Here is a 24460-nt window from a genome sequence, read left to right on the forward strand (position 1 = left end):
ACCACCTTAACCCTCGTTACGTCGGAGCTCTTAGACCGAAAAGCCTCCAAACGTAGCCATATCTTTTCTTCACCGCACCGTCCTTCCGTCAGGGGAGATCCATCGAACACACGAGATCTCACCGACTGTGACTCACTTAAAACCCTAGATCGGCGCATCGAGAAACCGCTTCCAGCCTACTCTTATACGAAACTGCTTCGACCCATACCAACACAAAGACGACCAGAGCCAGTCTCGCCTTTAAACACCTCAAGCTAGTATCCCCAACCCAACCTAAAAGAATTCGGGTTCCAAACCGACAGATTGGAGCTTTGCGAGCCTCCACTCTCCGGAACCAAAGCCGACGCAGGCGGAGTTCAGTAAATCTCCCCTTCCCGGAAGCTGAAACCGGCGTCGGTGGAACTGAGGAAGCTTCCACCTCCCGGAGAAGACCCGACGACGATGGATCTCAGGTAGCCTCCATCTCCTGGGGACAAAACTGAAAACGCGAGCCCATCCATCGATACCGAAGCCTCCAATCGGTCGCGTCCTTACTCCAACCGACGAGCCACCGTTGAACAGTAGTTGTGGAATCAGAGCTCGAACAAGACAACCGTTGAAGGACGGTGATGAAAGGCCAAAAAAAACTAAATGAACGGAAGAAAAATGGCTTCGGCGCCGGCACGGACGCTCACGCGCCAGCCGGACGTCGGACCAAACTTTTAGTGAAACTCTTTAAAGACGCAATAATTTGACAAAACTCCACTAAAAGAGATTCTGTGGAGTCGATAGTACTTAGTTTGCCTTTCATTCCGATTATTGATGATAAAACTATAATATGTAATTACCGTTGAAGCTTGGTAAAATCGGTTATTTAAACATAAAAAATCTAGAAAAATAAATAAAGCCTTGAGAGTTTTGAGCACATATTGTTACTATTTACAGACCTAACCACTTCAAACTCAATTCCTACCCCCAAAATGGTTAATGTATACTCCAAAAAAAGCCAAGTTAGAACCAAGGATGCCATGTTGGATCCATCATACATAGGTTGCGAGGCGACAAAGCTGCTTCCACCAATTCATTCACACCTCTTTGCACAGACTGTGAGGGATCAACCGAGTTCTCATCCTGCCAAAACAAAGGAAATATATCATCAGATTCCATTCAGAAAAAAATGATAATACAATAATCCCTCTTTTCGAGTTTTTTTTATAAGATTGTTATCTAAGTGGAGTTGTCAAAAATGATTGATTATACCTCTTCGGAGAAATACTGTGGAGCGATTCCACTGAGTCGCCTTATAACATCGTCTACGTTTGAGTCAACTTTGTGCTTTAGCTCTGCTGAGCTCAAAGTAGCAACTCCTGTAACCGGAGGAATAGGCATTCCTAGAGTCCTTCTCCCAAACCAAGACAGAAGCTCATCGCGGAAGAACATGGCTAACTGATATCGAATATGTTCCTTTTGCTGAAATATATCAAAAGAGAAGAAAGAGGTTAGAGGCCAAATCATCACCTCAAGCTTTGGTAATATATATTCTTATTTACCTTGGAGCAGAACACCGCCTGAGATGCGGAACACATGTTTGACATGAGAGGGCCTTCCACACCAAAATGAGAGAAAAATGATTGCATGTTCCTTGTGAGGCGGAAAGGCACGGGCTCATTGAGCTCGAGCATCCCATTGGAGTCATAAGTTGGATGAAAGTCTGTCTGCAATATTTTCCCACTGTCTTTGGCGAATAAAATCTTGTTTGGGGATCTCCCACCGATTTGTAAAATGAAAGACATGAAATTGGAGACAGCTTGCTGGACAGCGAACTGCTTCTTGAAAGCCCAAAGATGGCTTCCGCTCATCGATATCTTGTACATGTACTGAGAGAATATACTGTCACTGACTATGTTCTTTGTGATTTCACTATAAGCCTGTAGCCGAAGATCTCCAATTTCCTCTGGTGATATTTGCCCTGAGATGGCTGGATTCAGTTTCTCCTTGAAGTAGGTAATGGGAAGATCCGACTCTCGACCATTCCTTTCACAGTGATACTCATACACCTCAAGGAAAGTGTTGTACATGAGATCATCCTCAACCATTCGGACCTGAAACTAAAAATTGTTAGCATGCCTAGAGAGATTTACTTACTCATATCACGGACATCCAAAAGGAGAACTAGAGTGAGAGCATATACCTGAGACCACACAGGAATTATGATCGGTGTATGAATTCCTAAATGGCGCTTTCTTGACTCCTTATGCTTATCAAACATTTGGTTCATCACACGGAAAAGCTGCAACATTCGTTCATCACTCCTCGCATTAGGAGTCAATGATGTCTGAACAATGAAATGCTTTTGCGAGCCATCAGATCCAATAAGAGTCAAACGTCTGCAGCTGCTTCCATGCCTTCGTACAATTTGTATGTCTGCTGCAACCCTATCCAACTTTACTGTATGATCAGGTGCTACTTCCTGGGCCATTAAACATCTCATTGGTTTCATTCACAGCGCATAGGGAAAGGAAATAGAATGAAAGGACGAAACTTGTATAATTAATTTACTTCCACTCTAGAGAACGTAAACACAAGACGAGGATAACAATCAATTTTACCTGGTCGGCGAAGTACTGTCCGGGTATTTCCACATCAACAACATTGAAGTCACGCAGCACCTTGCTCTCGTCTTCCAATCTCAACACAGCGGGAAACCTGTCTTCAACATTGCTCTGAAGAATGCTTTTCCACTCTTTCAGTTTTATTGTCAAATCTGCGAGTGTGGCAGAGAAAGAACTACTTTCTGGATCCAGGTCTTGCTCGAAATCCTGTTTGTATTCTCTCACAAATTCAGCATGCTTGGTGACGGCATCTGCAGAAAAGCAAGCTTTGCATACACCGGAGAGTTCTTTCTTGAGCGGTTGGGGAACTTCAGCATTGGTGGCAGTTGGATATTTGTAACATCGATGCAACAAAGCATTCACGACCGCAAGAAGTCTTTCTTCTGGCAAAGTAACAAACCTCGAGCCTATTTCTGTGAGAAGAATCTAAGAGGAAAAAGAATCCATTAGATTATTGAAGTAAAGAAGCAGGGAACGTGTAACTGATTCGAAATCTGAATGAAAGCTACTTGTACCAGACAGTATTTTGTCTTATCCCTTTTCCCGATTTTAGTTAATGTTAAAGATGGAAATTTGTAAATCACAAACAAAGTATTACCTCAAGTTCACTGGCCAAGTTGGTATGTTTACTCCTAAGAGTTTCCATAATATCCTTTGCCGCATCAAAAGCGCCGGCAGCTGAGATTGCCAACGAAGCACTATTCCGTATGGCTGCGTTTTGACTACTCTCAGTAATAGTTGAACTGCTCTCCACAGTAGAACGTTCATTTTCTTGGGAATGTGGGTTACCATTGTCACGGATTCCAAGAGGCCCACTACTTTGAGCACCTTGATGGATTTGAGTTTCTGATGATAAATTACCCACACTAACACCCGGAACATTCTGCTGCATTCTTTGAGCCATAATTACTCTGTTAACTTCAATTTTATTTGCCGCATCGCGACGCTCCAGTAAGTATGTGCGGAGCCAATAATAGAGAGCCTGAGATGAGAAACAGTCTCATACTTTATTGAAATGATAAAAAAAAAAGTTCATTTAATATAGTAAAGGGAACTTACCTGCGGGAACAATGCAGCAATTTTCAGTAGAACCAATTTACAATGGGGTGCTTCTGTTCGCTGCAGGGAAAGCAGCAGCTGCGGGATCCAAGAAAGCCACACCCAGTGAGGTACTTGGTCCAAGTGTTTATCAAATATCCTACCCGCAGGTTCATTCGTCGTATCGAAACTGAGAAGATAAAGGACACGAGCCATGTGACTTCTGGAATGGGAAACTCCAAATCTTATACCCTGAAGAAAGCAGCTGACAGCATATTCTAGCCAGATTTCATCTCCTGTTTCTTGGTATGCCTGCGAAACGAAAGTAAAATATATTATATAATACGAGAAGAGGGGGAATACTGATAGCTCGAGCAAAGAGACAGCATCTAATCATAAGAAATACCATGTCGGTGTAATTTCCCCAGCTTATCCATCCTTTGGATAAATTCTTGAATATGCTGATTGCATTGGAATATGCAACATTGGCACCTTCAGTGTCATTTAACTTCAAATGAAAATCCCCCTTTAAACGAAATATCTCTGCCTTACTCTTCGCTAGAAAGAACTCCAAATTTGTGCTATTAACTAGATTAAGACCAGTAGCAAGCTCTCCACTCGTTTCCAGATAGGCCTTCGCCTGCTCTTTAATTTTAACAAAGGCTTCCTGCATACACGGATGAGGCGATTTAGACACCTTAAAAACGATATTTCAATCCCCAAAAGAAAAAGACGCAGGGAAAGAAAACCGAGTTTATAGGATCACGGGAAACGATAAGGTTGCATACATGCTTCAAATATCACAGTTACAGCTATGCCAGGAAAATAATTAACAAACTACGTAAAGATGAAAAGGCAAGAACTAAAAATAATGTGGAACTACATGTCGAATCAAAAGAGGAGGTTCTTCTAAAGAATTACGCAACTCAATGACCTCTGCCCAAATTATAAAAAGGTTAAAGATATCAGGACTGTACCTGTACTTCCATTTGTGAGTGTCCATACATTTTGTCAAGTATCTGAACACAAACATCAGACAGCCCTTGTTTCCGAGCTATCCTAGCAAGCTTATTAACGTTCCATGCTTTGTCACGGTATCCAAGGTGATGAAGCTGAGTATTTGAAGTTATAAAGTCCTTAAATGCATCAATGACAACGTTATACATTTCATTCCTCCACTGCAGCATATCATACCAGTTAGTCATGTTGTCCCATTCATTTGGAGTCCTCAGTCTCCAAGTCTCAAGAATATCCTTCAGATCTGCATATTGATATCCCTGTCCACCAACAGCAGCATTTCCTGAAACTTTACTCCCATTTGCGATGTCAACATAGATTCTAAAAGATTCTTGCACCTCCACCAGTTGTTGGAATTGCTGCAGAAGAGGCACTCTAGCCTCAAGAGATATTTCAGGTAACTGCCACCACTGGTCCAAGGCAAGATCAACGCCTTTCCCAACTATGCTTTCAGCATCTCCGACACCGTTTGCATTTTTATCATGAAGGGCAAAATAAGCTTGAACCAAACGAAGCTTCGGCGTCTCTTCCACTTGTGCCTTTGGTATTACAAAATCCTTTAAGTATGCCCAATCTGGTACTTTCCAAAGACTATCAAGCAAAATTTCATAATTCTCAATGCTTTTTCCAAAATCTACCAGGGCATCCCACTGACCAAGTTGAGTGGCACAATGGAGCCACTGCTCCTCCCACAAGCACATTTCAGCCTTCGGTACTGTGTTATTGTAGGTGCCTTGGGTTGCCTTAATCATTGCCTGATAAAAAAGGCTCTGAGCACGCTCCCAAAAACCATGTTGAACCATTGAAAGCCCAGCTCTAGATTCGGCAGTGATGGACCTATTCTTCCACAATCCAAATCTCCTGTCTTCTTCATTTAACAAACGATAAAGTTCAGCAAGAGACTCGGCACATTTTGAGTCATCCATGAACAGCATAACATGGGTCTCTAGCATAGCCAATGCGAGATGCCAGGCATTGTACGTTTTTCCGATATATTTTATAAGCTCACTAGGCATCCTAGGCTGAGGCTGGCTCAACTGAAGACCTTCTAGAAGTGCTTGCACAACATTTGGCCTCTGACCTTGCTGCTTCTTATGGTAGTCCTTCGAAAGAAGAGAAATCATAGGTTTAGCCAAAGCCCTCTGCTCTTCCTTACGTAGGGTCGCCCACACAATTGGAAATACTAGCACCCACAAATGATAAGCAATGTTGGCATCTGTGTGAGCCAGCTCCCTTAGAGGGATAACAACATCAGCCACCTATAGCGCAAAAAGAGTACATATAGTTTATTTAGATCAATCCAGCTTCCAAAATGGATAAAAAGGAAAGAACTTAAAATCCAATGAAGTAACTATGGTTTGCAAGCACCTGAAGTTTGCTTGCTTCGCTAAGAAATTGTGCGTGCTTCCGAACTATGCCATCAAACATTGAAGCAACTTCTTCAGATCCCTCCGGTAAAGCAGGTGGTTGGTGGTGTATTTCAGGGTTACCTGATGCCAAAAATGGTCCTATACTGGCAGAATTGGGTGCTAGAATAATTGTCTTCTCCTCGATCAATATGGCTAGAAGGAGATCAAGACCCTGTTTCAGCCAAAAGACATCACTCATAGCTTCCCAATCTTGGTTTTGAAGAATGTACTGCAACCGTGCGAATAAATTTTTCCCAAGAGACTCGTGGTATAACAAGAAGAACTTCCTTCGCATATCAGGATCCCTTGCCCTTAAACCAAGCATGGAATGTCTTTCAACTTTCAGAAAGATCTCTTGTCGGAGACCCTGCGGATACCTATTAGTGAAACATATGATATCATCCTTCGCATAAGAAACTTTGACATAAAGGTTGAACATAAGACTGGAAAGCAAAAAACTTACTTCTTTGTATCGGCACAAAGTCCATATAAAAGCTGAAGATACGCCTTATCCCACTCCTCCAAAGAAACAGACGAGAAGTGCTGCTTATCAACTTGTGAAAGCTTCTGAAGAAAAGAAATTATATCCTTCTGGTTCAGGAAGGCACCAGAGAACCCAGATGAACCTATCTTTCCAAAACCATCCTCAGTCCACCTCTTTAGCATGTCCAGCACGCAGAGAAGCACGCTAGAGTCAATACCTTTTTCTGAAAGAAATGTGCTCAATATTTGAGTCACGGGTCTTTTGCAATCCGGCAAAAGCATAACCCTTTCATCAATAAGTTCCAAGACCGACTTTATATTAGATATGACTGCCCCAACGTCAGCGGCGTGACGAGAAGAAGTTACTGCAGAATCTGAATCTGTCCGCTGGCTCTGGAAAGGGAGAGTTAAAGGCAACCATAGTAAGCCACAATTAGACAACATGTAATCGAATACCTCGCTACTAGCTTGAAATAAAGGAAGGGAAATTTACAGGAGCTGGCGGAAGATAAAAAATAAAATAGTATCTTGAATTTGATAGTACGTAGGTACCAACCAAAAACATTTCAGCAAATGATATAACGGCAGATGAGTCAGAGCCAAGGTGATGAAAGAGAGGAATATATATAAAAGCTAAAATCTTACAATGCACGGACGAAAGTGCTACATAGTTATTTAGACGCATTAGATATTCCAATAGTCAGTCAATGAGATGAGGCACCATGTAAAAATCCAGTTAAGGTCAAATGAGAAAGAAAACAAGCATATAATTTTTTCTCTTACAAAAGCAGCTAGTCGTAAAGAATAACTTACTTGTCTAGGGTGAGCACCCGTTGCCAATCCCAGATCCCGTGACAGACGCTGAAGGATACGCACCAGTACATATGGATCAACAAAGTTTTTCTGTACCTCTGCCAAGGTTTTGAGGATATTAAGTACAAAGCTGACTGAACCGAGAGAGTTATCATCTCCTGAAGCTTGTGAAACAGTATGTACATGTTTCGGTATCAGCTCATTGACTTTCTGATACAATAGCTTTATGTCAGGAGGTGTACTAGCTCCATCCTGTGGGAAGGTGATGATGACCATCTTCAACAAATTGCATAACGATTTACCAGCATCCAACATCTTGTGTTTGAAAGACAGCTCAAGAAACTAGTAAAGAAAACAATAGTCAACAGGAGGCAAAAAAAATATTAGGGTGCAGCTTACTACAGCAAGTATACCTGTGCTATTTGGCTGATGTTGTTCTTAATGAAAAGATGCGGCTGCTTCTCCAGAACCTTGTTCATGACATCCAAGCCCTGAGAAAGTGCTGTGGACGGATCTGACTGAGACGGTACCATGCTGCCTAACAGCTTTTCTAAATAGTTAAACTTGACGTTCGCATGTGGCCAAACTTCCAAAGCTTGTGAAAGAAAATCTAAAGCTTGTTTGTACATAGTGTTGGCTTCCCTGTCCTTAGGCTCAATGACCACTGCTACCTGTTCAGGGATGAGGAAATGAAAGTACAGTTATAAATAGGACTCAATCAATAATACTATAGCTAGAACAATGTCACGTACAACTAACATGTCGAAATTACAGGTCTAGAACTTAACCAGATCCAAGACTTAGAAAACTTATCTAGAACTTAACCAGATCCAAGACTTAGAAAACTTATGATCCTCACAACCGCTTATATGATTCTATGCAGAATACAATACTGATTTAGGGACTGCTACTACCAAACGCTATCTCTTTTGATATAAAATTGCTCAGAGAAGAATAGGCTCTGAAATTTCTAAACATCACCCCTCCATAAAGAAATAAAAAAAGAATGAGCGAGCAAGTTATAAACACGCTGATTGGTAGATGGTGGGACGTTAAGGCCTTACTCTAATAAGAAAATTGATTATTAGTTCTTCCATAGCAGCATTTGGCTTGAATTCCTCATCAGGCTGGGTAGCAGATCCAGGAGTTTCTATACTGGGCAGTGATGATGCACCATCAGGTGACATAACACACAAAGATTGGATACCACCTTCAATTTTAACTCGTCTAGTTGGGTCTTCAGATATAGAAGATCCATCTGACGGAAGCTTAGAAACAGCTACGGATGAAGAATGTAACCCATCACCAACCTCACTGGTTGCATTGGCATCACTAACCACTTTGATTTCAGTCTGTCTTTGCCTTTCCCAGCTAATAACCAGTCCAGTAAGATCGATTGCGAGCCGCCGATATTCTGCTGTAGTGTTAGATGGTAAACCTAGGCGACTCAAGGAATTCACCATCTGAGGTACAAACTGTGCTCTACAGCTGTAAAACAGATCCGAGTGCCGAACAATGATTTGGAAGATGTGGATCAAATTTGGAATTGAGTGACCCTCCTCCACCAAAATTTTTTTGGTATATCTTATCCAAATAGGCACTCTTGAATCTCCAGACGAAAGCCTTTTAGGCAATGCTGGCATTAGAATATCCAGGGCTTGCTTAACTAGCATCTTATTCTCCGGCTGGTATGTCCTAAGAAGCGCAACAAAAACCTATATCCAATTGACAAAAAAACATTTATATCACTGGATTAGATGGAGGAGCATTGTTAGGCCATGCTTACTTTCAGGTTTATTATGGATCAAATGATATAAACTGATATAAGAAGTTAGGTATTTTTCCTCTTGCACCGTTCCACAGAAACAATAAACAAAATTGCAGCAAAAACTGAAATGGTACCTGCAGAATGATTTTGTCCGGAGCCTGATACGCATCCAAGAAGTGGCAAACATTAACAAATGCCCACTGTTTACTGGCACTATCTTCCCGTTTGAGATGATTCCATCCAAACTTGATAAGCTCTTTTCGATGATGAACCAGCTCACCCTGAAGATATTTCAGAAGCAAAGTAGCCAACTGCAAAAGTTCGATCCTCAAAGGTTCGTCATACTCGGCAGAAACCTACAAAATTTGAGATGTGATTAACAATAAAAACCCTAGTGAAATATAAATCAGAAAATCTACAATAAGACCAAGTCAGATATAACAGCTTGGACAGGTTCCATCATTACCATCAAGAAAATTATACAGCAATTTACCCCACAATAATTTATGTATTATCCGAAAGTTTTAGTTGTTTAGCAGGGAAAAGAACCGTACCTCGTCAGGTGGATCAAGAAGCTTCTCAACAATGGTCTTCACTATGTTAGGGTCAATAACTTCCCAAGTTTGGCCGTTTTGGAAGGCATGCGTAAGCATTGGAAGAATGAGCATTTGCATTGCCTGAACTAGATGATCATGGCCGAGTTGTTTTGAATGAAAAAGGTTTAAAAAATGCAAAACAAGTGCTCTTTTCATGTTGGGCGGATATTCTTCTGCAACCTGATGAAAGGACCCCGTTATTCTACTAGAGCGGGAAAATATGAATATTAAGAATACAGACAAACTTGTAACCAAAACATTCTGGAGAAACATACCTCAATTATGTAAAACTCCCTCAAAAAGTCGTAGTCAATACGACTATGGAACAAAAAAATAGAGAGAACATCGAAAAGAATGTCCATTTCAGATTTTTCATATCGTAGATAATTGAGGAAGCACTTGACAAGCCATTTGCTCTCTTTAACCTGCGAGTTGAGTAAATAATACATTCGAGATGGCCAACTTTTCTGAATACATTTAATCTTTTGAAGGAGGATTATTTGGAGGTCGACATCTTAGATGTGTTCATTAGAAATAGTATCGAGTAGTCAAGTAACTAGGAACTCAAGTAACCCGAAAACAAGATCGTACAGATATAAGTCAGCAGGATGCCAGCATAAAAGACGGTAAAGACTGTGATTATGTGACGGTTTCTGATGCCCACATCAGCCTTAGATAAGGAAGAATGTATGCATTTATTTTATAACACATCTATTGCATTAATTATATAGTCAAAAAAAGATACCTGAACTAAATTCAGCTCTTGCTCCTTCTGCAGACGAGCTGTCCTTCCATGTGATTTCCAAAGGAGAGCCAAGGAATCAAAAACAGTACGGTTACTCTGAAGCCAGCTGGGTATCAGTTTTACAATCGTCTTAATAAGATAGAGACCCTGAAAATACGCATCTGATGCTATATCGTATTTTGTTGATGTCTTGTTAGATCTTTCCGACTGCATAGAGACAAGAATTTCATCTCCAGATGGTGCAGTTGAAGCTGCCACACCCAGTATGGCATCACATTTTGGTAAAATTTCAGGAAAGGCACACCGAAGTATCTTATGAGGAGATTTTGCTAGTTCTTCCCTTAATGGTTGGCCAGCTTCAGACCGGATTATATACATAAACCTGAGGTTATAATGAAAAGAAGAAAAGAGTCATTACCCCATGCTCACACTCAAGTTAACATGCAATGTAAAAAACACTTCTAATGCAATCTTACTTTTACCTTTGGAAATATTTTGGTTCGCTTAATTTGGAAAGAAAATAGTCAACAGCTAGGGTTGCATATCGATTCAAGAACTTGGTAAGTGGGAGGCGGTATGGGCTGTTAATCTCACTGTACACCTGCCCTTGAGGAAGAACTGCTTCTAAATCAATAGTTAATGTTACAAGCTCATCTAGAAATTTTGATGCAGCAAGTGGAAGTAAGTGGAAGAGCTCGATAATAGCTGCCACAGACAAAAAAAACATATATATTCATATAAACTCACATGACCAGACATCTATTTTTATATTTCGAGAACATGGTTACCAGCTGCAATTTTCGGCTCTTCCCCAGTTTTCCATGACTTCTGGGACTGTGCAAGTTTCTCTGGCTCTAACCATTTTTTAAGGTGCTCCAGCAACTTACCTCCTAATGTCACATTGAACCAATTTGATAGAAGTTCGAGAAGACGTGCCAGACCTTGCAGTAAAGGCATATTGAGATTCTTTGTGTGTGCCAAATTAACTAATATAGGTCTGAGACTACTCTGAAGAAGTTCTTTGGGCATTCGTTGTTGATTGATAACCTAAAGCAGAAAACATAATTTCAGAACAGTAAAAGGTTAATAAAAATAGAATCGATTATCCCAGAAAGAAAAGGGCTATTTGGTAGAGGAAAATAATTAATGAATTTATCCATATCCTATAACTACGAACCTGTCTTAAACCCTCCTTGGCAACGGTCACAATTTCTGGTGCTCGACAGGTTAACGACTTGAAAAACATGGAAATTATCTTTGCACGTAGTTCACTGTGACTTTGAGTTCGAAAGTCAGCCCATGCCATAGTTGTGCACAGAATCTCAATACAAGCTGTTCGAAGTTTGTTCAGTGATGTAAGTACTTTAGGACTCATTAACTTCACAGCCCATACAGCTTCATCAGACTCAGCTATTTGTAACGCTTCTTGCAGGAAGCTAACCAACTCTGGAGTCAATTTTAGAAGAGGGGGCCTCAGTGCTAAACAAAAGTTCAGAGCTGTCACACTTCCAACCTATAAGACATATTGAAGAAGGTCAAAGGAAGTATGGAAAGAGATACAACAACCAAAAAATAACAGACTACCTGTTGATCAATTGTCCTTGATCGAAGTGGGCGCATTATAAGTGGCTGCAGCAAAGATTGGTATAACGGCTCAAGTAGTTCAGATACCTCACTGCCAGTCCGGCTAGCCAAAAGTGCAAGACAGTTCTGAACATTTTTTCTCACTATGATAGATGCATTAGGATTGAACAGTTCAATAGCGAGATATTCTACAACACCTTGAAAGCTTTGTCTCCGGGCGTCACTGTTTGCTTCGTCAACATTATTAACCACTCTTAGAATTTGCATAAGAACCTGACATGTCTTTTCTTGCTCTTTCCTAGCATAAACCGGAAGTCTCTTTTGAACATAGAACAGACCGCGTACAATTTTTACTTGGAAGACGCATAATGTTTCAACATTCACTTTACCTAACAATGCACCTAACCCCAATACACCTCCCATTTGTGCTTGCCATGTGCTCCCATAACAGCAATGTAACAACCGAGGCAAAAGTTGTTCAAACACTGGTATTCGCACACTTGGATGGGGTGAATATACAGGATCTGTAGAAGGACTGGAGACAATCATAGAGGCAGTGTGACTACCGCTAGCCACTAGCACATCAGCATGTTTGACACGAGCAAGGAACAGCAGAGTTTCAGCAAATATATTTAATGCAGTCAGAGCAGCTTTAGCGTGAAGCCTGTTTTCATCTGCAAGCACATCAACAAGTGCATCCAAAAATATCAAAGGATCCAGCTGTTTTAAGTTAGTAGACCAATTATTCTTGGGCCTGGAACTTTCTGAAATCACAGAACTCCCAGGTCGACCAGTAATAGTTGAAGCATACGACGAGGTACAGTCCCCATGCAAAATAATCGCAAAATGCCGACATATGTTTACAACAAAGTCATCATCTGCATCGCTGAGATCTGGATCAGAACTAGCAGCAATTATAGTGATTAATAGCATCTTGAAAATTGACTTCTCAGCGATAAACTGTGTCTTTGTTTTAACCCCTAAATCAGCCTGCAGCAACAAAAAGATCCTCTTAATAAACAAACCATTTTACACCAAGCAGTACACAAAATTGAAGGAGACAAATAGGTCACTCGCGGGAGATGACATGAAACAGTCCTAGCTAGTTTTTTCAGGAAGGACATACCCATGGCAACGAAGAAACAAGTACAAAGCCATAACTATAAGGTATTAAAGTCATAAGAGTAAATACCAAAAACCAACCTTCACTTCTGTTGATTCACTCCTACGCCAAGATGACTCAGTAGACGAAAGTAACAAAACTGATAATTGTTTACGCGTCTGATCCTCGTCAATGACACGCCCAGTCAAATGAAGGTGAGACAACAAGCAAACGCGGAGAAATTTCAGAGCTTGCTTTCTGCAGTAGATTTCTGCAGTTGGGGTTTTCTGCATAATAGCTGCTACAGCAAGATTAATGAATTTGTCCATTGGCACAAGAAATGGAGTGGACGGCTCAAATGTCAGAATTAACCGAAGCCCATACTCTGGATTATCTTTGCATTCTAGTGTAAGTGGTTCTTTGAGAAATCGCCTGTTGCGACCACCCAATTTTCCCACGATTTGTAACGCTTTTCCACCCCAAGGATATGGCACCGGCCTCAAGTGAGACCATAGTGCTAAGATCACCTCAGATATTACATTTGCCATACTTGGCTCCAAAAAGTCAGGATTCAGACTATCCACCCAGAATTCAAGCGTGCGTAACCCCAAGCTCACAAGTTCATCACTTCCTCTCAAACAGAATACAAGAGGCTTCATGAGACGAGGAAGATATGGCAATAAAGAGCTTAAGCGTGCAGGAAGCGTCAAAGAAAGCTCCATCAAAAGATCTCTCATGTCTTCTGCAGCTGGACCCTCGAGCATTGTTAGAAGCATATTAAGACACGGTAGCAGCATGGGGATTAGATCTCTAAGAAGAAGCTCGAATTTACATCCAGAAAGTCCTCTGAAAACAGTTCGGAGCAACTGCATATAACCAAGAGGCTTTTCAACTTCAGTCGCATTCTTCATGCAGACTTCCATAATAACAGGCACTTGAGGTTGCAATATGCGTTCAAAATCAGATGGTGCTTTAGAAACAGCACCAAAGAGGCACCGGAACAGATGCAAAACTAATTTAGTTGCAGCAGAATCTGGATTCTTCAGAACACCAAGTTTGCTGCTTACTAGGAAATTAATCAGAACATCTGCGAATGGCTTGTATACTTTGGGAGCTTGCAGAAGCGTAGCAAAAATTTGAACCAGTTGACTATTGTCAATCATGCGCTCAAAAAGTTCAGGAATACATAAAGAGAGCATATCCATTAGATCTCGAGGTTCCATAATAGCCAAAATTTGGGAGAAAAGATTTAACATTTCCTTCTCCTCGTCCTTCTCTTTGAAGAGAGCAAAGCAATGGACACCATTCTTTAAAACACCACAGGCTTTCCACACCTACTTAAAAGGTAGAGATTACTAGAGGTTTATCAGCCATAAACTAATATTTGCCTACATTAAACAATCTGACTTGCAATACCTCATCTTCTCTCATTCCTTTAAAAGCCTGAGTAACTGATGAGTGTGATGCAAGAGTTTGTGGGTGTACTCCCTGAGGTCGGGGTGAATGTGCATAGGTTATACTCCATATGATTGTCTTCATTCCTGAACACAAATCAGGAAAAGTCCTTAACATGTAGAAACATAATCAATATGTATAACTGATCCGCAAGGTGAAACGTCAGAATTCAATACCTATCACCAGCGTCTTGACCAGATTCTTACAATCATTCACTTCTTTGGAATGTTCGGCAGGAGCCTGCAAATTTGAAACTGCCTGCAACCAGCGTAGTTTAAACTAAATACCAGACATCGTCTGTAAAGAAAACAATGCTTTGGGAGAAATAATAACGGCTTAGATTATATATTTCCGGCTAAACTATAATCCAAATTAGAAAAGAAAGTAGAGTTCCCTACTTACGAGGATAAAATAATCTGTGGAACTAGCATGTTTGAATATACACAGTGGAACACAATCTCACGTTGCCTGAGAATTTGGCTACTTGTTAAAAAAGAAAAGTTCATCATAGGATGGATGGAATTTACCTTGGCAGGAAGTTCAAGCTTCGACTTCAAAGTGATATCATTATTTCCCTCACCCTCCTCTAAAAGCTATGAAGCAGAAAGCAAGACTAAGTAACACATCAACGAATTAAAAGAATTGACAATCGGGGTAGCTAAAGGTTCAAGATATCTCAAAATATAACATGACGAAAAAAGGTGTAATGAAGTTAGGAATATAAAAACAACTCTCTCAAATAATTACATAATCGTGTTACCTGAGGAATTGTACGCTTGAAGGAATTAAATTTATCAACAAAGGCATCCAGGATACGTCCCTATAATAAAAAGATGATGAGTAAAGTAAATTAATATTAGAGCAGCAACCAATGGTAGAATAAGCTGTCGGGGGTAAAGCTATACCAACAAAATCCGCGTCTCATCCATTAACTGCTGATCAACACCTTTATCATATATTGGTTCCACCTGAACCCAACATACGAATTAAGTTTTACCAAACTCTAGATTCCAGCATAGTGGATAGATTATGCCACATAAATGTCAAGTAATATATCAAATCTAAATAAGGGCAAAGAAGATGGAATATATAGCTTTACCAGATTTAACATCAGTCGTGCACAAGTTGTTTGGATGTTAACAGAGAGGGTCGAGTCATGCATATTCCTTGAAAATAAATAGATGATCCGCGATAACTGCCACATTGTTTACAGTCAAATAAAAGAATTGCAAGAGAAAGATCGTCCACAGAGCAGATAATGGACCCGCAAAAAATCTAAAAAACGGGATTCCTGAGGTTGGCAAGAAAGATTGATCAGTATGCTGTAATTTGTATTCCTAAGATTATATGTTGATGAAATCTTCTTCCCCCAGAATATCTTCGGTCTTTGGGTTTCATGTCTACAATCAGCAAAACAAAACTTTCCCAAGCCCGAGCACTTTCTTATCACAGTTGCTATATATACTTATTTAGACCCAACCACAAATCTACAGATTCAAAGCAACAACTGTGTACTTGAACACAAAGCATCAGTTATATATAATCCAATGCCAATTATTGCATAGGTTCCAGAATTATAACCCTCTCAGATAAACATATAATTTTTTTAAAGCAGAAGCAAACAAATTGCAAAGAAACAACGGGGAGAACCTGAGAAATGGACAGATCTGCTCGAACATGGTGAACAATCTCGGCCAGTAGGCTGTAAGCCAGAGGTCTCAAAGACTCGAAGCATGCTCGTCCTGTTCCTACTAGAACCCTGACACACATGAAAACAGCAAAGAGATAACACAAGTCATGATTTGTTGATAGATAGCATGGAAGGTGGGCAGTTAAAGGTTAACTGATACCAAAAAAGCTTCCTGACAGGTGTGAAATTTTAAATTTCAGAAAGGCGAAAATGTAAAATACCTTTCTTCCAAAAGAGTGTCAAGATGGGGAAATAAACCCCTCTTAAAATCCGTCCCAAGTATATGCTTTAGTGAGACTAATAGTTCCTGCAAGCCAGTGATTGGGTCACAAGGTGGAAACATACCGAAGAGAAAGGAACAAACGGTTCTTTACCTTTCTGATCGATGCAGAATCCGAACAGGTGACAAGCAAATTTACAATGCTCTTACATATGCTTTCTTCGTGCGGCCTGATATATTCGGCACAACTTTTTAACAAGTAAGTTAAAAAAGAAACCGTCTGCATATAAACAAAAGAGGAAGAAAAATGCTAAAGGTCAATATGCCACTCCATGATCCCTCTAAATCATAATAATTAAGGCGAAACAAGAAGGCAATGTAGGCATTACTGAAATTTTTCTTTCCAAGTTCAACAAAGTAACGGTTTAGTTCCTGAGGGAGAGAACAATTGTCTCACCTTAATCTGAGCACCCTTGAGTTCGATGAACTGACGCTTCATACGTGAAGGCAATTTCTCAGGTCCAGTGACAGATATAGCATCAAACATCAGGGGCAACAAGGCAGGAATATTGTTGTGAACAAGCCTGCTATAGAGCTGTAAAAGAAACATAACAACGAGAGGGCTCTCGGCGACTATTTTAAACGAACGCGTACTCGGGTTAATCTTCCCGTTCCTGAAATGCGTTGCAAGGGAGAGCGACTGATCAGACGGTGGTGCAGATATCTCCACAGGCTTCCCCTCTTCCGTTTTAACCTCCTCGAGAAAATGACCGACGGTCAATCCGAAGTTCTGGTAAATCTTAAGGAAAAAATCCAAAAACGGCTGAACCTCCTTCTCTAACGCGGGCCTAAAGTTCCTGAGAAGGTCAAAGATAATGCGGAGGCATATAAGCCCGTTCTCTTCGTTATCCGTGGTGAGCACCTGCATTGCGACTTTCAAAAGGTCTTGAACATAGGGACGAAGGACCTCGCTGTGAGGTATACGGTTGAGGATCTCGAGGACGACGTTGCGGAGCTTGTGGTCGAGATTATCAACGAACTGAGGCTTTGTGATCTGGAGAAGAATCAGCGAAGACGCCTTGAAGTAGCATTTGAGAAAACTCGAGTAATCAGCCGTGTGTGTGATCTCTAGGCTCTCCCTGACCTCCACCACCATCTCAAGCCTCGTCTGAGTAGCTACATAAAAAGACGAATTCAACAAACAATAAGGCCAGGTTCCTAATAAACTGAGAGGAGAGAGAGTGAGAGAGATGTTTTTACGAAGGTCAGGCTCGACGAGACGACTGGAGTGTTGCTCGAAATTCTGAATCGGACTCATGGCTGAAACGGTTGCGTTAGGGTTTCCGTCGCGGTGGGAATTGTTCTTAGCCTGGGGGCTTTTGCTGTTCCTTATAGCGGCAAAGCTCAAGGAGGTGTGGCCGACGACTAGGTCAGAAAGTAGGGTTCGTTTGATTCTCTCGAGGGGGTTTAGGGTTTGTGATTTTCTTCTACGCAATTTTCCCTCTCTTTTTGTTGTTGTTGTGGTCTCTCTGCGAGACGAGTTTCTCCCTTGTGAAAAGAGAGAAGCTTTAAGAACACGAGCGTTACAGTGAAACGAAACTGCGCTGAGCCCGAATTGTTTGTTTATATAAGGTCTCGTTTTTATTATTAATAAAAGGTCCATTTTTATATTTAACAGATTTCATTTGTGGAGGAAAGAAATGAAATATTCTAAAAAGGATACTCAAGATATTTTGTTGACTAGATAATTAAGTGTTGGATGTCTGATCAATCCAGATTTTGGTACGAGATATTCTCCTTTCTGATTGGTTGTTTAGAGAATATTTTTGGATTTTACAGTCTAAATCTAGAATATAAAGTATATTTTATTTAATTATAAATTTTATTTGAGTTTTTGTTTGGTTTTCTTAATCCTTATCTTGGTAAATACATGAATTTAGTTTTTCTTAAAAAATTCATCAATTAATTATTAATATAATTAGTGAGAGATTTTGGTGAAAAACTTATCTATGTCTAGGAGCGTTCGGATATCTATCTAATCCGATCTAATTGGGTTTCAAGTTTTTAGGGTCAAAGATTTCAACTCTATCTAAATTTCAATTTGGAACTCAGTTCGGATCTTTACGGGTTCGGATAACTCGTTAGGGTCAAAGAATTTTTTAAAATTCTGAAATTTGTTATATATTATAAATTTTTCAAAATCTATAAATAAAATAATATATTACATACAGATTTGAATAACATATATCAAAAGACATAAATTAACATAAAATTGGTTTATTTTGAATATTTAGATAGAGAATCAATAGATATTTAAAATATTTTGACGGTTTGAGTATATTTTAGCTATTTGATACATTTACTTTTGATTATTTGTATATATTTTTAAGTATTTTAAATAATTTGAATGTTTTCAAATGTATACTAAAAATAAAAATAATTAATAAATTTAAATATAAATATGTTTTAGATACATTCAGATATTCGAAATAATTTGATTCGGATCGGGTTCAGTTCTCTAAATACCAAAATCGAAAACGTCGAATATCTAATCAATTTCGTTTCAGTTTCGATAATATTTTTTTGATTTTTCAGATTCATATTTTTTGCCCAGATCTATGCCAATAGCCTAACAACATTTTGGAAATTGTTATATTTTCTTTGAACCATAGTTTATTGTTTTATTATGTGGTAAAATCAATAATTAAGTTTGTATTACAAACATAGAAATATAACAAACAGAAAGTAAATTCTTACTCAAACATTGTCAGAGCTAGTATTATTACTATGCACCTTGGGTCTATAAGCTGTGCTAGGAGAGTGTCGTGAGCTTCCTCTTCTTCGGTTTGATGATGACGACCAATCTCGACTCTCGGAATGATGATAACCTCTTCTCGACTCATGATGCTTGCGTCCTTCTCTGTGTCCGCCTCCTCCGCTGTTGTATTTAGTACCATTTTGGTCGTTGCCCCATCTTGAAGAGCTAATGGCTGCAACAGCAGGAGGAGTACTCAGCTTGGTGGTCGATTCGTATGGCAACGGCTTGATCCCTTCCAGATAAGGTTCCGGGGTGAACCCGACTGGTCTTTTCGACTCGTCCATTTTCCTAAACGTGATCGATATCCTAAAAGCACAACCGAGGCAACACACAACAGAATGAGCAAGTGCACACTTGTGAACATATATGCAAACGTCACCAAACAGTTTATTTAGGACCATATAGGTTACCTCTTCTTGGGAACCGCAGGTACACAATGCTTAGCTACATCGGCACCATTCCCCTTTAGCACTAGAACTGACCTGAGAGCGAAAAACAAAAAAAATCGTAAGCCATAGAAATATCAAAGAGATGTTTCAAACCTATGTTATAAATCCTTACCCGACAAGAAGCAGCAACGAGTAAGAACCAGAGAATTCACCAGGTCCTTCGATTTTAAGATTTGATCCAAAGAGTATATCACACTCACTGAGGAACGAGACTGTGCAGAAAGGTCGGAGGAAGTCGTGGTTATCGATATGGGGAGGTATACAATCACCTTCGTCGTATATATTGACGATACAACTATCAGGTACGCATGTTGGAGGAAGCACATGCCACCCTACCAACCTTCTGATAATTACTTTGAAAAGAGATGGTATTGGATCAACAGCTCCGTGTTGAAGGATCCCTGGTGGGTTCCCCGCTTTGTCCTGTCAAAAGAGAAAAAAAACTCTTATTACAAGTCACTTGAGTTTGATCATATTTGTAAGAAAAAAAAAACAGAGTCACTTCACTTACAGTTGCGTAGTTGTAACAACATCCGAATTGAATAGTAACTCTTCCTTTGCCTCGCATCCACTTATGCGGAGCAGTGAAAGTACGTTCTATATAGATACACGAAAATTAGAAAAAAACAAGATAAATATTTTTAATAGGTAGGCGCATAAACTGAAACATTCTGGAGCTACAAAGATAGTTATTAAATCGTTAGTAACGTTAAGAGTTTCTATGATCTGACATTATAATAACAAACCTTGAAGCTCTCCCTTGCGACCCTTCTCTTGTAGTTCACACACATAATCAACAATCCTTTTCTGCTCCGCAGCGCTGAAAACACCGGTATGCAACTCAAGTCCCTCTAGTATATCAACGCGTCTCCCTTTAACTTTCTCGAAACAGCTAAACACTTTCATCCTCTTCACGTTCACAAACCCATACTGCTCTCTTTCATTCCTAGACAATTTACGCTTCGCAGGAGTCTTCCTAGAGTCTTTACTCACCTCCTCTTCTTCTTCATCACTGAGCCCATCCTCTTGTGTCATATCAGCCCAAGACATTTTAGGAGTCGCAGTCTCAAAAGCATTGATATGATCATCACCAGCAGCTTCAGAATCCATGTCTTCCACCACCAGATCAGAAACCGGTTTATCATCTCCAGCAACAGTCTCTGTCTTAGTACTAGAATACTCTGTAATAAAGAAAAGAACACAATTAGACATAAAAGGAAAAAACACAAAACAGAGATCTCAAGAACATATATATATATTATACATAATATGGATTAGTTTGATAAATCGGTGTAGATTAATCAACACTAATGATGATCATTGAAACCTGGGTGTAGAGAACGGATACGATGGGAGAGAACATGGACGCAGTCTGAGCAGAGATCTCTAGATAAGAAAGGCAGCCAAGTTGTTAGAAACTCCGAAGCAATCTTAAGATCCGATGGCTGATACTTCCGGAGGAAAGGGTCGTCTTCGACTGGCTCCATCTTCTATCTTCACACAATCTCGCAAAAAGAAAACAAAGTTTCGGTTTGTACGGACTGAACGATTCTGTGGTTCGTTTACTTTCTATTTTCTCTCTTTTGCTATTGAGTCAGCCAGGGTTGATTTATCAACAACCCACTAGGGGTAGTTTCGGTATTTACGTACAGTCAGTTATAGACATGCCGACCACACTTATGATCCATGTGGGCTTTACAGCAAGCCCAATGGGTCTAAATCTAGTTATTATTCTTCCCCCCTTAATCTCTGCAATTATCTCAGCCAATCGGCGACGAGACTCGAATCGACCGGAGCAAATCTCGAAACATAATCTCCTGGTAACCGTACGGATCATTATTTTTGTGCCATAATTTTGTTAAATTGCGTTCTAGATTCGTGCTCACGACCTTTCGATCTTAAGGAGACAGTCACGGTTTTCTCTTGGTAAATTTAGCTTATAATGTTTCAACCCTCTACTGTGTTAAATATGGTTCTCTTATTAGTGCTTCGAGACCACCATTGTCTATTGATCCTCTTGTTCAGTTGTGTTTCTGCTAGTGTTTCTGAGACGGTCCAGATTGATTCAAAATCAGTGGAAATGGTTATGTATGATTTAGTGTTGTTGCTCTTAGATAGTAGATGACTTATCTTCTGAAGCTACATTTTTTTATATTTTTTTAAATAATTGGTTTATGTCTTGATCTTCATATCAATCATTGTCATTGCTCAGTCAATAGGAGACTTACTTACTTAACACATTAATATGAGCCCCATTTGATTTTCTTTATTTTCTAGGTCAACCAAACCAACCAACTAGATAATCTTGTTTTAGTTTGGATTCTTAATCTTTTTCTTTTATATTATTGCAGAGAGAAGGTTTTATTCATGTTTAGTTTCTGGAAAAAGAGATTGGGAATAGGTATGGCTGCTGCTGCACATGATTCATCATCAAGAGAAAGCCTTGAGATGAAATTTGGTCAACTGCATCATGTAGATTGTAATTTACAAGCTGAAGAGTTGGGTGTTCTGCTAGATAGGGTCAAATCAGCTGCAGCCAGCTTACACTATTTGAGGTCAAAAGCTCTGTTGGCCGTTCCTGATCTTCTAGCACATGAGTCGCTCGGTGCTGAACAGTTACCACTAGAAGATGATGGTTCAGTTTCCGAAGTGGCCAAGGACATCATCACTCTTCTAACTTTTCATAGTCCAGGGGAAGAAGATACGTTTCCTGGAACTAGCGAGAAGAACCAAGACTCCTTGGTCATACGGGATGGAGCTTGTACTTTGAAGATGATCCAATTCATACAGATGGTCGCTGATGTGCTGGAGTCTCTTCTGAGGAGGGTCACAGCGGCAGAATCCGAAGCCTCGTTCCATAAGGAGAGGGTGATTATAGGTGAGGAAGAAATTAGAAGGAAGACAGTCGAAATCGAGCATTTGTTATCGAGTGTGGATGGGATGAAACAGATAGTGCTTGGGAATAAAGGTGTTCTCAACAAAACAATGGAGATAATCAAGACACTGGTTGAAGCCAGTAGGAGAGATAGGGAGGAAGCTGTTGAGAAAGAAGAGGAGCTCCGTCGTGTGAAGACGGAGTTTGAATCACTTAGAAATTACGTCAATACTTCCACCAATGCTGTTGAGACACTTCGTTCATCGGAAAGGCAGTTCAAAACTATCGAAGCACGGTGAGTCTCATCTCCTTTTGTTAAGCTCTTTTATGTAAATGATGAGACAGGTATGTGATTGTTCAGTTGGTTAACTGACTTGTTGAGTCCATTCTTATAGATGTTTTTCTTCTTATTATTGTGAAAGCAGTCTGGTTGCCAAGTCTGCACAGCTGGAAGGCGAGAAAGCGCAGAAAGAGGTAGAAATTCAAAAGCTGATGGAGGAGAACGTGAAGCTAACCGCTCTTCTTGACAAGAAAGAAGCGCAGATTCTAGCCTTGAATGAACAATGCAAATTCATGGCTTTGAATGCTTCAAACATCTGATCCTCCATCTTTCATCTCTTGGCAAAAAGACAGGATCATTCGACATAGTAGCCGTACTTAATTTGCTATGGCCTATGTGATTTTTTATGTTTTTTAGATTTGATATTCTGGTAACTCTGTAAAAATCATGGCTTTGAATAAGCAAATAAAGTAGTCTTTGGTACATCTCTCTGGGACATGATGCATAGATTGCGAGAGATTCTGTTACAAGCATCGCTCTCTTGATCTCATGCTCTATGATATAATGAAATCCTGAAAGTACCTAACGTAACTTAACGTGTGGAGTTTAGTCTCCGGAGCATATTGATTCCAATGATGTAGATTGAAGACAATGCTTTAAGAATGTCAAACTTGAATACATGAAAAGTATATGTTTTGACTTGGTATCTTGAAAGAGAGGTTGTGCATATCTCTTCTTCCTTATGGAGTCAAATCATCAAAACCAAACTTTTCTACTGGTCGTTGAACCAATCATGTTTTCGTTTGTATAGTAGAAAAAAAAATCAGTGCAAGAATTACAAGTAGAAAGGATCAAAATATTCTTCCATTATTGTGACATGGACAGGCATTGTCTCCTATAGAAATTTATGTAATAAACATTATTTCTCCTCTGGTCATTTTCATTCACAGAACATGAGAGTATCCACCGATTGTAGGCATTTACAAACAGGAAACACCTTGAAGTGACTTCTTTTAGTCTCTCTAAATCTGAAAGAATAAACACATTCACTTCTTTTTTTTTCCTAAGAAAGGAGAAACCGGAGTACAGATTGTGACACTGACAGTTATCATCAGGGAAGACTCACATCAAATGTGACATAAAAACTGCAAAAGAGTTGTAATTGGTTCAAAGACAGAAGAAAATGCTATATACTCTAGTGGCCTTAGAACATGGTGGTGGGAGAAGAAAACTTCTCTCGTCATAAGTGTGATCCAAAATCAAATTTGTGGTTTAGAGTTTATCAGAGGGGTATATGTCAGCTTGTGGTGCTAGGCAAGTGCCACATGGGAGAGTCATATCTATATTTGCAGACATGGATCCTACAGTGTTTAAGGGATATGAGGAAAGACTTTGCTGAGTTGTCGTTAGAAGGTAAATGCCACATGGGAGAGTCATTTCTATTTTTTGCAGACATGGATCCTACAGTGTTTAAGGGATATGAGCAACTCTTTTGTAAAATTTCTTTAGTTGTTTGTACTATTGTGG

At 39.9% G+C, this 24460-nt stretch overlaps 3 protein-coding genes across 5 annotated transcripts; 1 reads left to right on the forward strand and 2 right to left on the reverse strand.

Annotated features, from left to right (window-relative positions):
* Window positions 1-805: 805 nt before the first annotated feature.
* Window positions 806-18108, reverse strand: LOC108841773 (uncharacterized). Its single transcript, XM_018614536.2, has 34 exons — window positions 17772-18108; window positions 16969-17687; window positions 16666-16791; window positions 16513-16598; window positions 16252-16360; window positions 15701-15796; window positions 15507-15569; window positions 15362-15421; window positions 15129-15194; window positions 14778-14859; window positions 14563-14687; window positions 13248-14480; window positions 12045-13034; window positions 11638-11973; window positions 11249-11507; window positions 10943-11165; window positions 10461-10842; window positions 9991-10140; window positions 9674-9895; window positions 9254-9475; window positions 8416-9066; window positions 7765-8022; window positions 7352-7693; window positions 6519-6931; window positions 6015-6432; window positions 4607-5905; window positions 4036-4296; window positions 3651-3941; window positions 3190-3573; window positions 2589-3017; window positions 2171-2449; window positions 1530-2081; window positions 1240-1449; window positions 806-1110 (listed from the first exon to the last, which is right to left on the reverse strand). Exons 1-34 carry the CDS (start codon window positions 17827-17829, stop codon window positions 991-993), a joined length of 11514 nt encoding a protein of 3837 aa, XP_018470038.2. The 5' UTR covers window positions 17830-18108; the 3' UTR covers window positions 806-990.
* Window positions 18109-19158: 1050 nt separating this feature from the next.
* Window positions 19159-21372, reverse strand: LOC130508256 (RNA demethylase ALKBH9B-like). The gene is made up of 6 exons (XM_057003638.1): window positions 21106-21372; window positions 20525-20959; window positions 20290-20375; window positions 19891-20201; window positions 19740-19811; window positions 19159-19635 (listed from the first exon to the last, which is right to left on the reverse strand). The coding sequence occupies exons 1-6, from the start codon at window positions 21263-21265 to the stop codon at window positions 19269-19271; spliced, it is 1431 nt and encodes a 476-aa protein (XP_056859618.1). The 5' UTR covers window positions 21266-21372; the 3' UTR covers window positions 19159-19268.
* Window positions 21373-21505: 133 nt separating this feature from the next.
* On the forward strand, window positions 21506-23418 carry LOC108825901 (uncharacterized). 3 transcript variants are annotated; one of them, XM_018599271.2, is made up of 3 exons: window positions 21506-21598; window positions 22130-22948; window positions 23079-23418. In XM_018599271.2, exons 2-3 carry the CDS (start codon window positions 22146-22148, stop codon window positions 23251-23253), a joined length of 978 nt encoding a protein of 325 aa, XP_018454773.2. In that variant the 5' UTR covers window positions 21506-21598; window positions 22130-22145; the 3' UTR covers window positions 23254-23418. The 3 variants fall into 3 exon arrangements, with proteins under 3 accessions (XP_018454773.2, XP_018454765.2, XP_018454779.2); XM_018599263.2 differs by having other exon boundaries at window positions 21518-21604; XM_018599277.2 differs by having other exon boundaries at window positions 21569-21704.
* Window positions 23419-24460: the final 1042 nt, after the last annotated feature.

This window comes from Raphanus sativus, chromosome 2, assembly GCF_000801105.2.
Source record: "Raphanus sativus cultivar WK10039 chromosome 2, ASM80110v3, whole genome shotgun sequence".
Classification (NCBI taxonomy): domain Eukaryota; kingdom Viridiplantae; phylum Streptophyta; class Magnoliopsida; order Brassicales; family Brassicaceae; genus Raphanus; species Raphanus sativus.